This window comes from Papio anubis, chromosome 19 (genome assembly GCF_008728515.1).
Source record: "Papio anubis isolate 15944 chromosome 19, Panubis1.0, whole genome shotgun sequence".
Lineage (NCBI taxonomy): Eukaryota > Metazoa > Chordata > Mammalia > Primates > Cercopithecidae > Papio > Papio anubis.
In genome coordinates, this window is record NC_044994.1 from 45,587,494 (window position 1) to 45,605,113 (window position 17,620).

Genomic DNA, 17,620 nt, shown 5'->3' on the forward strand with positions numbered 1-17,620 from the left:
CAAAAAAGTCAGAACAGAGTTTGGAAAAAAGGATATTTATTGACAAGTGCTTTCTGGAATAACACCAGTGAGGGTGAAGGATACAGAATCGGGGCAAGGGAGGGATTGAACTGGTAATGCTGTTTAGTGGAGACCTCAGCTGACCTGAGGCTGTCCTTTAGGTTTGTCCTAAATGAGGCAAGGGGGACTGGCCTTCTGTATCCTGAATCAAGTAATCTTTCATGCAGGCTATTTCCAAGAAGTGGGGTGTAGCCTTGGGTGGGCAACTTAATTTGGCTGAGAGCATTCCTTGAAGACAGATTTAGATCTACATTACATTTCTAGATTTTATTGCACAATCGGATGTAACTATTTGATCATTTTCAACCCATTTTCTTCCTTTGTAAAATGCTGAAAAAGAGGAGAAGAACAGGAAATAGGAAGGATGAAGATTGAAGCAGATGACCAGTAAGATCATTTAAAGTATGAGACGTTTTAGGGCAGTATCTTGAATTTTATATGTTTCTCACTTCTCTTTTTCTGTGAATATTTGAGGGGAAAAAGAGGAAAATCATTCTTTAAAGGAAAAAGAAGTCTCAAAAAGGTAGCCTGAAACATCTAGCAAAAACACTGAAGCAAAGGAAGTTACACACTTTGCCATGGTAATGGCTACTGGTTTCTGGGCTTTCTAGAACATTCACTATGAGAGCCAACACTCTTCTTCCCATCCCCACCATCTGTGTTAGTCACTTGGCTGTAGAACACAAACGGTAAGTTGGAGAACCTGTTGAGAAGGGAAATAAAGGTACATGAGAAAAGGCACATTTTAAAAACTGGAGTTCTACTGACTCTAGGTGCTGTCCTACCAGGAGGTCTGCTTGTATACAAATGGACATTGAGAGGGACTTGTCTGTGAGATGATCACTCCTTTGACCCATGCATATAAGGTGTGAGAAACCAACATCCTAAGATTGGACCCAGCTCAATAGTCTTCTGAGCCTGGGTATTTATTCCATCACCCTTCAGCCCTTGTGGATGCCCACAACCAACCAAGAATGCTTTCCTAGGAGTAAGGAGTGCAGACAGCCATTCTAGTATGATAAATATAAACAGCACATACATTTTCATCTATTCAGAACTGTAGGAACAGTGGTGAGAAGAAAGTTCAAATCACACTTAAATGTGCATTAGAAATGATCTCATTACCTAATACATGATTTTAAATACTAATCTGATCAATTCATTGTTAATATGAGTTTTTATTCTTTGACTCTTCAATGACATACTTCATTCCACCTCTTACTCTGAATTACTGAAAGGAACAGTATTTTTTATGCAAACTCTATAGGCCCACAATGCATTATGCATTATGCAATGTTTTGTGTGATGCCATGGCTCTATATAAAAATGGAATTAAAAAGTGTTGTTAATGAATGAGAATTGGAGACCCAGATGTTGTTTCTTGGTAGTTCTATAAGAAAATAAATTTTCAAACAAAATCCATCTATTGTTAATTCTATTGGACTACCAAAATCAGCAAGTCAGTAGTTATGCAGACACAGTCAAGATGACTTTTAAACTTAAAAAGATTCCTGTAGAGAGTACAGAATTGTGCCTTTTCAGGGAATTTTACAAGAAAAGAAGTAGTTTGTTTTTCAAAGATATAGGAATAATGAAGAAGGGATCTGGCAAAGGGTTGGTGAAAGCAAATATTTTAGATGATGGAGTATAAAAGGTATACCAACTTAGCTTCTAGAAAGTTTCTAGAGAAATGTAAAAATACAGATCTTCCTTTTAAGACTTAGATTGCCTAATTATTTCTTAATTCCTAATGTCTTAGAGATTTCTTCAACAAAATGGACCATTTCTTTTTTTTCTATTTTTTATTTAATTTTATTACATTTTAAGTTCTAGGGTACATGTGCACAAAGTGCAGATGTGTTACATATGTATACATGTGCCATGTTGGTATGCTGCACCCATTAACTCTCCATTTACATTAGGTATATCTCCTAATGCTATCCCTCCCCTCTCCCACCACCCCACGACAGGCGTGTGATGTGATGCCTTCCTGTGTCGAAATGTTCTCATTGTTCAATTCCCACCTATGAGTGAGAACATGCGGTATTTGGTTTTCTGTCCTTGAGATAGTTTGCTGAGAATGCTGCATCCATGGCCCTACAAAGGACAGGAACTCATCCTTTTTTATGCCTGCATAGTATTCCAAGGTGTATATGTGCCACATTTTCTTAATCCAGTAGGTCATTGATGGACATTTGGGTTGGTTCCAAGTCTTTGCTATTGTGAAGAGTGCTGCAATAAACATATGTGTGCATGTGTCCTTATAGCAGCATGATTTATAATCCTTTGGGTATATACCCAGTAATGGGATTGCTGGGTCAAATGGTATTTCTAGTTCTAGATCCTTGAGGAATTGCCACACTGTCTTCCACAATGGTTGAACTAGTTTACAGTCCCACTAACAGTGTAAAAGTGTTCCTATTTCTCCACATCCTCTCCAGCACCTGTTGTTTCCTGACTTTTTAATGATTGCCATTCTAACAGGTGTGAGATGGTATCTCATTGTGGTTTTGATTTGCATTTCTCTGATGGCGAGTGATGATGAGCATTTTTTCCTGTGTCTGTTGGCTGCATAAATGTCTTCTTTTGAGAAGTGTCTGTTCATATCCTTTGCCCACTTTTTGATGGGATTGTTTTTTTCTTGTAAATTTGTTTGAGTTCTTTGTAGATTCTGGATATTAGCCCTTTGTCAGATGAGTAGAATGCAAAAATTTTCTCCCATTCTGTAGGTTGCCTGTTCACTCTGATGGTAGTTTCTTTTGCTGTGCAGAAGCTCTTTGGTTTAATTAGATCCCATTTGTCAATTTTGGCTTTCGTTGCTGTTGCTTTTGGTGTTTTAGACATGAAGTCCTTGCCCATGCCTATGTCCTGAATGGTATTGCCTATGTTTTCTTCTAGGGTTTTTATGGTTTTAGGTCTAACATTTAAGTCTCTAATCCATTTTGAATTAATTTTCATATAAGATGTAAGGAAGGGATCCAGTTTCAGCTTTCTACATATGGATAGCCAGTTTTCCCAGCACCATTTATTAAATAGGAAATCCTTTCTCCATTTCTTGTTTTTGTCAGGTTTGTCAAAGATCCGATGGTTGTAGATGTGTGGTATTATTTCTGAGGGCTCTGTTCTGTTCCATTGGTCTATATCTCTGTTTTGGTACCATTACCATGCTGTTTTGTTTACTATAGCCTTGTAGCATAGTTTGAGGTCAGGTAGCATGTTGCCTCCAGCTTTGTTCGTTTGGCTTAGGATTGTCATGGCAATGCGGGTTCTTTTTTGGTTCCATATGAACTTCAAAGTAGTTTTTTCCAATTCTGTGAAGAAAGTCATTGGTAGTTTGATGGAGATGGCATTGAATCTATAAATTGCCTTGAGCAGTATGACCATTTTCATGATATTGATTCTTTCTATCCATGAGCATGGAATGTTCTTCCATTTGTTTGTGTCCTCTTTTATTTCACTGAGCAGTGGTTTGTAGTTCTCCTTGAAGAGGTCCTTCACATCCCTTGTAAGTTGGATTCCTAGGTATTTTATTCTCTTCAAAGCAATGGGAATGGGAATTCATTTGTGATTTGACTCTCTGTTTGTCTGTTATTGGTGTATAAGAATGCTTGTGATTTTTGCACATTGATTTTGTATCCTGAGACTTTACTGAAGTTTCTTATCAGCTTAAGGAGATTTTGGGCTGAGACCATGGGGTTTTCTAAATATACAATCATGTCATCTGCAAACAGGGACAATTTGACGACTTCTTTTCCTAATTGAATACCCTTTATTTCTTTCTCTTGCCTGACTGCCCTGGCCAGAACTTCCAACACTATGGTGAATAGGAGTGGTGAGAGAGGGCATCCCTGTCTTCTGCCAGTTTTCAAGGTGAATGCTTCCAGTTTTTGCCCATTCAGTATGATATTGGCTGTGGGTTTGTCATAAATAGCTCTTATTATTTTGAGATATGTTCCATCAATACCGAATTTATTGAGCGTTTTTAGCATGAAGGGCTGTTGGATTTTGTCAAAGGTCTTTTCTGCATTTATTGAGATAATTATGTGTTTTTTGTCTTTGGTTCTGTTTATATGCTGGATCATGTTTATTGGATTTGCATATGTTGAACCAGGGATGAAGCCCACTTGATCATGGTGGATAAGCTTTTTGATGTGCTGCTGTATTTGGTTTGCCAGTATTTTATTGAGGATTTTTGCATCGATGTTCATCAGGGATATTGGTCTAAAATTCTCTTTTTTTTGTTGTGTCTCTGGCAGACTTTGGTATCAGGATGATGTTAGCCTCATAAAATGAGTTAGGGAAGATTCCCTCTTTTTCTCTTGATTGCAATCATTTCAGAAGGAATGGTTCCAGCTCCTCCTTGTACCTCTGGTAGAATTCGGCTGTGAATCCTTCTGGTCCTGGAGATTTTTGGTTGGTAGGCTATTAATTATTGCCTCAATTTCAGAACCTGTTATTGGTCTGTTCAGGGATTCAACTCCTTCCTGGTTTAGTCTTGGGAGGGTGTATGTGTCCAGTAATTTATCCATTTCTTCCAGGTTTTCTAGTTTATTTGCGTAGAGGTGTTTATAGTATTCTCTGATGGTAGTTTGTATTTCTGTGTGGTCAGTGGTGATATCCCCGTTATCATTTTTTATTGTGTCTATTTGATTCTTCTGTCTTTTCTTCTTTATTAGTATTGCTAGCAGTCTATCCATTTTGTTGATCTTTTCAAAAAGATTTTTGAAGGGTTTTTTGTATCTGTATCTCCTTCAATTCTGCTCTGATTTTAGTTATTTCTTGCCTTCTGCTAGCTTTTGAATGTGTTTGCTCTTGCTTCTCTCGTTCTTTTAATTGTGATGTTAGGGTGTCAATTTTAGATCTTTCCTGCTTTCTTTTGTGGGCATTTAGTGCTATAAATTTCCCTCTACACACTGCTTTAAATGTGCCCCAGAAATTTTAGTATGTTGTATCTTTGTTCTCATTGGTTTCAAAGAACATCCTTATTTCTGCCCTCATTTCTTTATGTACCCAGTAATCATTCAGGACAGGTTGTTCAGTTTTCATGTAGTTGAGCAGTTTTGAGTGAGTTTCTTAGTCCTGAGTTCTAGTTTGATTGCACTGTGGTCTGAGAGATAGTTTGTTATAATTTCTGTTCTCTGTACATTTGCTGAGTGCTTTACTTCCAACTATGTGGTTGATTTTGGAATAAGTGCGATGTGGTGCTGAGAAGAATGTATATTCTGTTGATTTAGAGTGGAGACTTCTGTAGATGTCTATTAGGTCTGCTTGCTGCAGAGATGAGTTCAATTCCTGGATATCCTTGTTAACTTTCTGTCTCGTTGATCTGTCTAATGTTGACAGTGGGGTGTTAAAGTCTCCCATTATTATTGTATGGGAATCTAAGTCTCTTTGTAAGTCTCTAAGGACTTGCTTTGTGAATCTGGGTGCTCCTGTATTGGGTGCATATATATTTAGGATAGTTAGCTCTTCTTGTTGAATTGATCCCTTTACCTTTATGTAATGACCTTCTTTGTCTCTATTGATCTTTGATGGTTTAAAGTCTGTTTCATCAGAGACTAGGATTGCAATCCCTGCCTTTTTTTGTTTTCCATTTGCTCGGTAGACCTTCCCCCATTCCTTTATTTTGACCCTGTGTGTCTCTGCACGTGAGATGGATCTTCTGAATACAGCAAACTGATGGGTCTTGACTCTTTATCCAATTTGCCATTCAGTGTCTTTTAATTGGAGCATTTACCCAATTTACATTTAAGGTAAATATTGTTATGTGTGAATTTTATCCTGTCATGATGATGTTAGCTGGTTATTTTGCTCATTAGTTAATGCAGTTTTCTGCTAGCATTGATGGTTTTTACACTTTGACATGTTTTGGCAGTGGCTGGTACTGGTTGTTTCTTTCCATGTTTAGTGCTTCCTTCAGGAGCTCTTGTACGGCAGGCCTGGTGGTGACAAAATCTCTCAGATTTGCTTGTCTGTAAAGGTTGTTATTTTTCCTTCACTTACGAAACTTAGTTTGGCTGGATATGAAATTCTGGGTTGAAAATTCTTTTCTTTAAGAATGTTGAATATTGGCCCCCACTCTCTTCTGGCTTGTAGAATTTCTGCCAAGAGATCTGCTGTTAGTCTGATGGGCTTCCCTTTGTGGGTAACCCGACCTTTCTCTCTGGCTGACCTTAAGATTTTTTCCTTCATTTCAACTTTGGTGAATCTGACAAATATGTGTCTTGGAGTTGCTCTCCTAGATCTTTGTTGGTTTAAAGTCTATTTTATCAGTGTTCTTTGTGGTGTTCTCTGTGTTTCCTGAATTTGTGGTGTTCTCTCTATTTCCTGAATTTGAATGTTGCTAGGTTGGGGACGTTCTGGATAATATCCGGCAGAGTGTTTTCCAACTTGGTTCCATTCTCCCTGTCACTTTCAGGTACAACAATCAGACATAGATTTGGTCTTTTCACATAGTCTGTTATGTCTTTGAGGCTTTGTTCATTTCTTTTTACTCTTTTTTCTCTAAACTTCTCTTGTTGCTCCATTTCATTCATTTGATCTTCAATCACTGATACCCTTTTTTCCATCTGATTGAGTTGGTTACTGAAGCATGTGCATTTGTTACATAGTTCTTCTTCCATGGTTTTCAGCTCTATCAGCACATTTAAGAACTTCTCTATGCTGGTTATTCTAGTTAGCCATTCATCTAATCTCTTTTCAAGGGTTTTAGCTTTTTTGCAATGGGTTCGAACTTCCTCCTTTAGCTTGGAGAAGTTTGATTATCTGAAGCCTTCTTCTCTCAGCTCATCAAAGTCATTCTCCATCCAGCTTTGTTCTGTTGCTGGTGAGGAGCTGCATTCCTTTGGAAGGAGAGAGGTGGTCTGACTTTTAGAATTTTCAGCTTTTCTGCTCTGCTTTTTCCCCATCTTTGTGATTTTATCTACATTTGGTCTTTGAAGATGGTGACGTACAAGTGGGGTTTTGGTGTTGATGTCCTTTCTGTTTGTTGGTTTTCCTTCTAACAGTCAGTACCCTCAGTTGCAGGTCTGTTGGAGTTTGTTGGAGGTGTACTCCAGACCCTGTTTGCCTGGGTATCAACAGTGGAGGCTTCAGAAGCGTGAATATTGCTGAATAGCAAATGTTGCCACGTGATTGTTCCTCTGGAAGCTTCCTCTCAGAGGGGTACCTGGCTGTGTGAGGTCTCAATCTGCCCCTACTGGTGTGTGCCTCCCAGTTCGTCTACTCGGGGGTCAGGGACCCACTTGAGGAGGCAGTCTCTCCATTCTCAGATCTCAAACTCCATGGTGGGAGAACCACTACCTCTTCAAAGCTGTCAGACAGGGACATTTCAATCTGCAGAGGTTTCTGATTCCTTTTGTTTGGCTATGCCCTGTCCCCAGAGGTGGAGCCTACAGATGCAGGCAGGCCTCCTTGAGCTGTGGTGGGCTCTACCCAGTTCCGGTTCGAGCTTCCTGGCCGCTTTGTTTACCTACTCAAGCCTCAGCAATGGCGGGCGCCCCTCCCCCAGGCTTGCTGCCACCTTGCAGTTAGATTTCAGACTGCTGTGCTAGCAATGAGGGAGGACCCGTGGGTGAGGTACCTTCCAAGTCAGGTGCAGGACCTTGCAAGCCAGGAGCGGGATATAATCTCCTGGTGTGCCATTTGCTAAGACCCTTGGAAAAGCACAGTGTTAGGGTGGGAGTGACCCGATTTTCCAGGTGCTGTGTGTCATAGTTTCCCTTGGCTAGGAAAGGGAATTCCCTTACCCCTTGTGCTTCCCAGGTGAGGCAATGCCTCACCCTGCTTCGGTTCTCACTTAGTGGGCTGCACCCTCTCCTGCACCCACTGTCTGACACGCCCCAGTGAGATGAACCTAGTACATCAGTTGGAAATGTAGAAATCACCCATCTTCTGTGTCGCTCACGCTGGGCGCTGTTGTCTGGAGCTGTTCCTATTCGTCCAACCTCATGACATTTCCTGTCTCATCAAGGTTTTGGGGATCTGGGGGTAACTTATAAATGGCTAAGGCAAATGGATGCACAATTTTTTGGGAAAATCTTTCTGGTCTGCTTAGAAAAGAATACTGTGATACCGTAAGCTCATCTCAAAGGAATTCCATGGAACGAGTTCAGAGTCTGTTTTTCCTACAGCCTCATCTTCTGTCTAATATCATGGAGCCAAAACGTACACACAGATGTTCACAACTATTTCATATATCTGGGCTTCATAGACACATCTCATTTGAGAAGATCTCAGTTGAAAAGGTTCAGATAGATAGAAGGAGTAAAGGTCCAGATAGAAGGAGTATAGTAGGAGATTACAGAGGTCTTAAAGTTTCCTTCTCACAGTTCACTCTGTTTGATCTTAACACATAGCCCCTGCTGTGGCAAGCACTAAGCCATCCAGTCCACATTCTATCTCATCTTGGAAAGTGGGTATAAACCACATTAAAATTGGGCCAGATAGACTTCAATAAATTAACAGCCTTCCTTTAGCTAACAAATGACAAAACAAGAACTTGAACTAGAAATTATCTTTCTTATGTCAAAAATCTTTCAGGGTCATACTTCCCTCAGGTTCAAATTTGAATTTAAAAACTATTATTTATTTGCCTCTATCTTAATGCATGGCACTCTTTTTTCTTTCTTTCTTTTTTTTCAAATGTAAGACATGATGTTTTAAACAGTATTTTCAACTAAAAGATATTCCATGCAGTTTTGGTTGCATCTCTTGCAGCCTTGAAAATTAATTACAATGCCCAACATTTATGGGTTGCTGACTTCTAACCCTGTACTCTGTTGCACTTCTCTGTGGATGATCTCTTTAATCTTCACAACCACACCATAAAATCAGTACTGCATTTTGCAGATAAGGAAACTGAAAAACAGAGCTTGAATAATTTGCCCTTCAACGTACAGCTAACAATTACTATGTAACAAATTACTCCCAAAATGTAGCAACATAAAACAATTATTGTTTATTTTCTCAATAGCATCTCTGAGAATCCGGTATCTAAGAGTGGTTTAGCTAGGTGGTTCAGGGTCAGAGCTTCAAACTATTTCATGAGATTTCTTTCAGTGTCTTGAGCTGAGGGTCTAGTTGCTTGCCACATGGTCCTGTGCACAGGTCTGCTGGCCTGCCCTCAAGACATAACACCTGGATTCCCCAAGATGTGACACCTGACTTCCCCCAGCATGAGTGATCCAAAAGAGAGAAGAGAGAGAGAGAAAGAGAGTGAGCATGTACAATCTTTTTAAACCTTACCTTAGAAGAGATATATGTCATTTCTGCCACATTCTACTGGTCACCAGACCAATCCTGGTAAAATGTGCAAGGGAACCCCACAGGCTTGTGAACCCCATGAGGTGGGATCAGTGGGAGGCATCTTTGACGCTGGCTCTGACGCTTATTCACTAGCAGGGAGTAGAACTAGGTAACGAATCCAGGCAGTTTTACTTCAGCATTTGGACTCTTTACCATTATGTTAAGAATAACTGCAAAGCACATATTTATGACTCTTAGGGCTTTTCCAAAAGCGATTCTCCATGGAGTTTGTGGGTACTTGTGAATGTCATGCTGTGACACTTGCTTATCAAAGAACACCTGAAAATGTGAAGGAGATATGAATATCTATCAAGGACAATAGAGGCTAAATTTCCAAATGTCCCAGATAATATACAGGTCATTCTGGAAAAGAAAAGACAAAAAGAGGCAGAATGAAAAATCATTTCAGTTAAGTTCTTTCATTTCGACATACCATTATCTTTGTCCCCTTCGTCTCCTCAACAAATCTCTCAATTCCATCAAGTACCATGTTGAGAAATATCTAGGGAGGGTTTTCTTATTTCTTAAATCTTGTAGCTTAAAAAAATCTTTACTTTTGATTTCCTATAGGTAGTATTTAGTGCTAACATTTTAAAGAATATTATGGAAGTTTTTAAATACCAATGTGCCTTGTTCAGGGAGCTAGGTAATTTGGTGAGGGAATTTCTACTTGAGAAATCTTTGTGCATCAATGTCAGAAATAAATTGAATTGTCAGAAAGCTGTGTCAGAACAGATTTCTTGTCATGTTTTGCCACACAGCAGATATTTATTGAAAATGCTAGATGATATTGCTCTCTGAGCTGTTTTACATAAATATAGCAGTGAAGCGAATACTTTGAGTTGAAGCCTGTGTGTGTGTGTGTGTGTGTGTGTGTGTGTGTGTGTGTTTGTGTGTGTGTATGTGTTTGTGTGTGTGTATTTCCGACTTTCAAAACTGACATCAAGGGGAAAAATACCTAAAGATACCTTAATACCTAATGTTTTATCCAACTTACTTTAAGAATGATTATTTTTTGTTATAAGTAAATGTAGACTTCTGTGCCTTTTCAGAAATGAATCATAGGATGAAATACTTCAAGATCAAAGCTTTGGGATACTGGCTATTCTATTTCATGTCATGAAATAATGAGCACTTTTGAGATGCAGAAACATACAACAGATTTATATTTTTGAAAGAAGTTTTATTATTTGTAAACCCTTTGTAATCAGGTCAGTAGCAAAAATACAAAACTATTAGAAAGTAAAATTTCTTTCTTCAGTAATGAAAGACTTGGAACTGCAGTGTAAGTTTAGTCTCTAGAGTGCTCTCAGTACTCTAACTAAAAATTATATGGCTTGCAAAATTGTTTTATGTTTCTCTCTCCAAATTTGTTTGGCTCCGAATCAGAAGATACTTATGAAACTCTTTTTCTAAATGTATTGTGAAATATTTGTTAATAATATTATTGTTTGTATTATAATCATTTTGATAAGAAAATATAGTGTGCATAATTTGTGGAATGAGTATCTTCTATATCTGAAGGAGACTAACATTGTCACATTTATGAGTAAAAATTATCAATATCAGGAATGCTTTGCAATCTAGCAATCCACTTTAATGACTGCAGTGATCTATTTGATGAGTAAGACAGGTGAAATAATTCAGTTGACTGCCTCAGAGTCTGAGAATTTGAATTGTTTAAAAATAGACTTTATGCTCTTGTATGGCTTATATTTACAAATGTGTTCAACTACTTTATTATTATTATTATTATTATTATTATTATTATAGTTATAGTAACTATATACCCCAGGAGACTAAATCATACGTCAAGTCACTCTGAAAGTCTCCAGTGTGTTAAAATGACAGATTTCTAAATAATACTCCTAGAAAATCCTTCATATTAACTCACTTGAGAAATATGAAGTATCTGTAGCACTGTACTAGAAAAGACACAAAGACAACAAAATTATAACTTATTTCTTTAAGGAGTTTATAACATTTTGGCTGGTATCTGGTTTGAATCTCTGATTCTTTTTGAAAGTTTCCTTGTCATTTTAAAAATTTCCCTTTTTCTGGAGCCTGTTTATGTGTTTATATATCCATAATGTGCTTTTTATAAAATATCTTTATTGAGGCATTGTGCTTTGTACCACTTACTCTCAAATGTTCATTCATGTCTTCTCTAAAATAATTTAGAAAAACTATGTATCCCCTCATATATTTAAAATTTGACACTTAAAATATTTTGTTATACATTAAAAACCTGTGAAAGATGAAATTTTTCTGGTATAACACACTTTTAAACCAATCTAAAAGCATAAAAATACCATAGTACTTTGATACCAATATCATCCCCTTAAAAAATATGTGAGCCTTAACAGATAGAAGTTAACATCACTCATTTTTCTCCTTGAACTAGAATCTACAATTTATTTTCCCCACAGATTAACATACAAACATGATATATTTTTATGTTTGCAGGTCTTTTATTGATTATATATCTTACATTTTGCAGCATAAAATTTATATAAACCAAAATTTTATTTTATGTTTGTATTTCCAGTTAATTGTTAATGTTCTTTCCTGTGGATCTTTTCTTTTTTTTTTTTTTGAGACGGAGTCTCGCTCTGTCGCCCAGGCTGGAGTGCAGTCGCCGGATCTCAGCTCACTGCAAGCTCCGCGTCCCAGGTTTACGCCATTCTCCTGCCTCAGCCTCCCGAGTAGCTGGGACTATAGGCGCCCGCCACCTCGTCCGGCTAGTTTTTTGTATTTTTTAGTAGAGACGGGGTTTCACCGTGTTAGCCAGGATGGTCTCGATCTCCTGATCTCGTGATCCGCCCGTCTCGGCCTCCCAAAGTGCTGGGATTACAGGCTTGAGCCACCGCGCCCGGCCTTTTCCTGTGGATCTTAACATTACAATTAGTATTTCTCTACAATGGCATATAGAGTAAAATTTTATTGGAGTGTTATCACTTAATGACATGAATGGGGCTTTTTGTACATTAATTGCATATACCCATGTATGAATGTTGCTTATTGCATTAACTCGAGTCCAGTGTGGTTTTTATTGATCTAAACACTGTGAAACCTTTGTATATGTTTGCATATATATATATAATAGTGTGTATATGTACATGAATGAGTACTATAACAATGAGATCTTTATAGCAATCACTGAACAATTTGAACTTCTCCCAAATTACATGCCAAAATCACATTGTGACTTCTCATTCTGTTATTTTTGATAATTTTTCAACTAACAACTACCTGAGATTCTCCTTCAATTGTGCTCTAAATGAAAATGTTAGAAACCACCTCACTTGCAGAAGTATTTGTTACTCATTCAAGTTATTTACTTTCTTGTTTTCTAGGAGCTTCACAATAAAAAGCTGTACCAAAATTTATCAAGTAATTTTAAAATAAACTTGAAAGTTGTTTTCACAGAGAAGCACTTTGTGTAACAATATATAAAGACAAGATTAGGTTGCCTTTTCCTTTTGGTGATTATTTCCTTTGCTGTGCAGAAGCTTTTTAGTCTGGTGCAGTTTCATGTATTTATTTTTGTTTTTGAAGCCAAGCTTTTGGTGTGAAATCTAAAAAGATCATAAACAAGACCAAAGTCAAGGAGCTGTTCCCCTATGCTCTCTCCTAGGCATTACCTTTTGGGTCATACATATAGGTATTTTGTCCATTTTGAGTTAATTTTTCTATATGGTGTGAGATAAGGGTCCAATTTCATTATTTTGAATGTGAAAGTCATTCCCCCAGCACCAGTCATGGAAGATAATATTCTTTCCCCATAGTGTCTTCTTTGTGCTCTTGTTGAAACTAATTGTCCATATATGTTTGCATTTATTTCTGGGCTCTCTATTCTGTTCCATTGATCTACACTTCTGTTTTATGCCAGTACCATGCTGTTTTGATTACCGTAGCTTTTTAACATAATTTCTAATCAGGAAGTGGAGGGCATCCAACTTTGTTTTTCTTTCTCAGTATTGCTTTGGTTATTCAATATTTGTTGTGGTTTCAAATAAATTTTAAGATTATTTCTATCTCTGTGAAGAATTCCATTAGAATTTTGATAGGGATTGTGTTAAATCTGCATATTGCTTTGGGTAGTATGAACCTCTTAACAATCTCATATGTGAAATATATATGTGAAATAATACATATATAAGCTCAAATACACAGAGATAGAGAATGAAGGAGTGGTTCCTACAGGTGGAATGGGGAGAGGAAATGGGGAGATGTAGGCCAAAGAATACAAAATAGCAGACATGTGAGATAAACAAGTCTACAGACCTAATCTACAGCATGAGAACTGAAGTTAATACAACTGTATTGTATTAGGGATTTTTGTTAAATATGTAAATTTTAGTTACTTTGTTACTTTGTCACAAAAATAACTGTGAGATGATAGATATGTTAATCTACTTCACTATGGTAACCAACCTACTATCTACATTTATCTATGTGTCTCATAACATCATGTCATAAACTTCTAATATACACAGTGACACATATTTTTTTAAAAAAAATTATATTAATGTCATCACACTACACTCCAAAGCAATAATTTGAATTTGTGATAGAACAAAAACCCAATAAAATTCAACAATTATTTACTGAAAAATAAAGACAAGATTAGGAAAATTGAAATATCACTTAGATGTTCACTAAAGCAATTTTTGTTTAAATGATTTAAGTGATTTATATTTTTATTCAATTTATAGGAAATACTCATCATTTAATCTGATTAGCAGAATCACTCTTTGTTGTCAAATCAGTCCATCAAAATACTTTATATCTGAAACAGTCTGACTTCATTTTTCAGTTCAAGTAAACATGTTCATATATATTTTAAGAAATATTATAAATATACTGAAAAATAAATTCTGGTATATAATTTTAATAGCCAGTTTACTAGAAGCAGCCCTTTTAAAATCTTGTATCTTTTATATATTTAATCTGAATTTTAAGTTAGAATTTAAAAGAAATCTATATGTTGTTTCTCATTGATTTACAATATGCAGTGTAATTTGTATCTACGATTGTAAGTTATAAAATGAGAAACATGACAAAGGAAAAGATTTTCATTTGGTAAATGTGCATGCACGTATATGTATGTTAAACTCCAGTTACTGGCATTATCATCTAAATAAATAACAAATTATTTTATTAATTTCATAGACAGGAATATACAGCTAAAATTGATCATTCAGGTAGCTGACTTAAATTTTGTTTTGGCATGATAAAAGATAGGGAATACTAAACATTTTATAAGATAATATAAAATAAAGATTGACTACAATTGGAATATTTAATAATATATAATTGAATAGCTATTGAATAATGAAATTGAACAATACTTTCTAAACCTAGAAGATATTGTGTATGTTTTTTATCTGTGGGTTTCAGCCAGTATAACTAAAAAATGTTGATATTCCTGAAAAACATTCAGTTACACTTAATATGTCACTCACCTGCACTGATTTGGGTATTTGAAGATATTTTCTATTTAAAGATAAATCCTAAGTATGACCATTGAGACAATACCTTGCTTCTCTCTCTGTGTTTCTGGACTGTCCCTCAAGAGCAATACATTCTTTTACAGAATTAATGGAAAATTCCCAACACTTTTTCAGCCCACTGTATACAATATATTTGATTTGTGAACAACCTAACCTTTCTAATGCCATAGTTCATCCTTAGAAGAAAGCCTAAGACTAGGACAAACAAACAGCATGACCGAAATAAAATGTTAAAGTGGATTTATGGAAACTTGATTAACTGTTTCTTTGTTTGGAGCCCTGGAATGTTTTAAACTGCAGGGTAATATTTCATAGTATGATGCTTGAGGGGTGAGCTGTCTTTTCTAAAGTAAAAAGTGGGATTGGTGGAGAGAGGTAAGTGAGGGAACCTACTTGATACTACGAAGAGTGTGTATAGATTTGAGGATCTGAAAATTCCACCATTTTCTTTTTGCTTGTTGAGTGAATACATAAGATTCAAAAAGCCCATTAACCTTTTTCTTTTGCAGCTGTTGTGAGTGCCATCCCTGTGCCGACCCTAGAAAGTGCCCAGTACCCAGGAATCCTCCCGTCTCCCACCTGTGGATATCCCCACCCGCAGTTCACTCTCCGGCCTGTGCCATTCCCAACACTGTCAGTGGACCGAGGTTTCGGAGCAGGAAGAAGTCAGTGTAATGCATTTTCCTCTCTTTTTAATAAGAACAAATGAATAATCGTAAAGGTGTCTTGTGAAATGTGCTGCATTCTGACCTTCTTATCCCTTATAAAGGTTAATTTCCCTATGACTGTGGTACTAGAATGTTCCTTCCCAACACAGTACTTTGGATCCTAACTCATGTGCATTTGTACTGATTCCCTAGACACCTTTCCACAGCACACTCCACTGACAATACGAGGGGAAGTGGTGGGAAAACAAAGGTCAAGTGGTTCCATCGAACAATGATGTGATGGGTGCTTGAAATGAATATGTCCTATTAAATAGGAAATTACTAATCAAGTGATATCTTCCAACATATTTGGTATCTGTTGGTTATGTCTCACTGATTGCTGATGAACCAATACTTGGATGAATGCTTTAGATTTCTTTAATCAGGTAAGTGATACTTTTTCAGCTTTAAAAATTATCAGAAAAAAAAAAAAGGATTTACAGGTAGTACTTCATTTATTTGAAGGAAGGTATGAAAAGAGACTGTCAAGCTATTATATACACCCTGGTGATTTCTACTGTGCCATTTGACTTTTTTTTTTTTTTTTGAACACAGCATTTTAAAATCAGTTCTATGGCTTTCATCTCTTAGTTAAGAACAAGTGACTCAGCAGCTCATGTGAGATAGGATGTTTTGTAATAGATATGATAGTAACAACAATAAAATATATTTTTGAGGTAAGGTATATTTTTCCAACCAAACAGGGACAGCTCTAAGAAATCATAAATCGTCTAGCTATAGCAAGGTTAGAATTAAAAGGCATCAGAGATCTGCCAAGGGAGAATTAGATTTATTTTCTCTTTTCTCACTGCACATAATATCTACAGAATAGAGTTGTGTGCAAAAACTCGAGGAAAAATAGTTGCCCAAACTGCATCGAAGGGAATTACATGGGAAAGATGTAGAAAGTCTAACAACCAAAATGATCAAATCCCAAGACAACTGGAAATGGAATTCCAGTCAAAGAATTGTGAGCCCACAAGTGCCTTCTTCACTTCTAAAATGTAGCTCTCTGCAACAAAAAAAGACAAGTTTTAATGTTAGTTTAGTATTCTCCCTATTGGTCTGTTGTCTCCTACACTCTTTTGATGTCTTGTATATTCTCTGACTTTAAAGGGAAATATGAAAAGAATGTGTAGACTTTCAGGGGCTGAGGTGGGCAGATCACTTGAAGTCAGGATTTGGAGACAAGCCTGGCCAATATGGTAAAACCTTGTCTCTACTAAATTAGTTGGGTGTGATGACCCGTGCTTATAGTCCCAGTTACTTGGGAGGCTGAGGCATGAGACTCTCTTGAGCCTGGGAGGTGGAGGTTGCAGTGAGCTGAGAGTGTGACACTGCACTCCAGCCTGCATGACAGAGCTAGACTCTATTTCAAATTAAAAAAAAAAAAAAAATGTGTAGAATGACCTTTATCAGGTCTCTCCATCATGACTGGTACAAGCCAAAATTCAGGACTTTTAAAATTAGTAATTCACTATTTTTATTCATGTTGTGTTACTCATTTCTTGTCCCTTTTTTTAAAGGCATAGTTTTCTTTTGAAAATTTATTCATTGAGGTCCAACATCAATTTACTCTTTCCTTTTTTCTCTTAAATGGGTGCAGTATGTGAAACTCTCTCTTATTGAATCACAGGGAAAATGATTCCAAAAGTTAAAGCTCAATGAAAATGAATAAAGGGAATCGGCTAGTATAAAATTTGTTTTTATCTGTGGTCAAAAGTCTCATGTGTGACTTGTGATTTTGACAGTGAGTACACTGGGTGTATGTGGGATAGGAGGCATGTGAGAAATATCTGTTCCTTCTGCTCAGTTTTCCTGTGAACCTCAAAAGCCTCTATAAATAAAATCTATTAGAAATTGATTGGGCCAGGCGAGGTGGCTTACGCCTGTAATCCCAGCATTTTGGGAGGCTGAAGCAGGTAGATCACAAGGTCAAGAGATCGAGACCATCCTCACAAAAAGGTGAAACCCCATCTCTACTAAAAATACAAAAAAATTAGCTGGGCATGGTGGCATGCGCCTATAGTC

The 17,620-nt window shown here is 36.9% G+C and overlaps 1 protein-coding gene across 5 annotated transcripts in view; it reads left to right on the forward strand.

Annotated features, from left to right (window-relative positions):
• The window catches only part of DCC (DCC netrin 1 receptor), a 1,226,567-nt gene that overhangs the window by 1,163,804 nt on the left and 45,143 nt on the right, over positions 1 to 17,620 (forward strand). For 3 of the 5 annotated variants that reach the window (XM_017951762.3, XM_017951759.3, XM_017951763.3), the window contains exon 26: positions 15,392 to 15,553. In XM_017951762.3, coding sequence (XP_017807251.1) covers positions 15,392 to 15,553 — 162 coding nt within the window. The remainder of the gene's footprint in view (positions 1 to 15,391; positions 15,554 to 17,620) is intronic. The other 2 variants (XM_017951760.3, XM_017951761.3) reach the window with 1 other exon arrangement.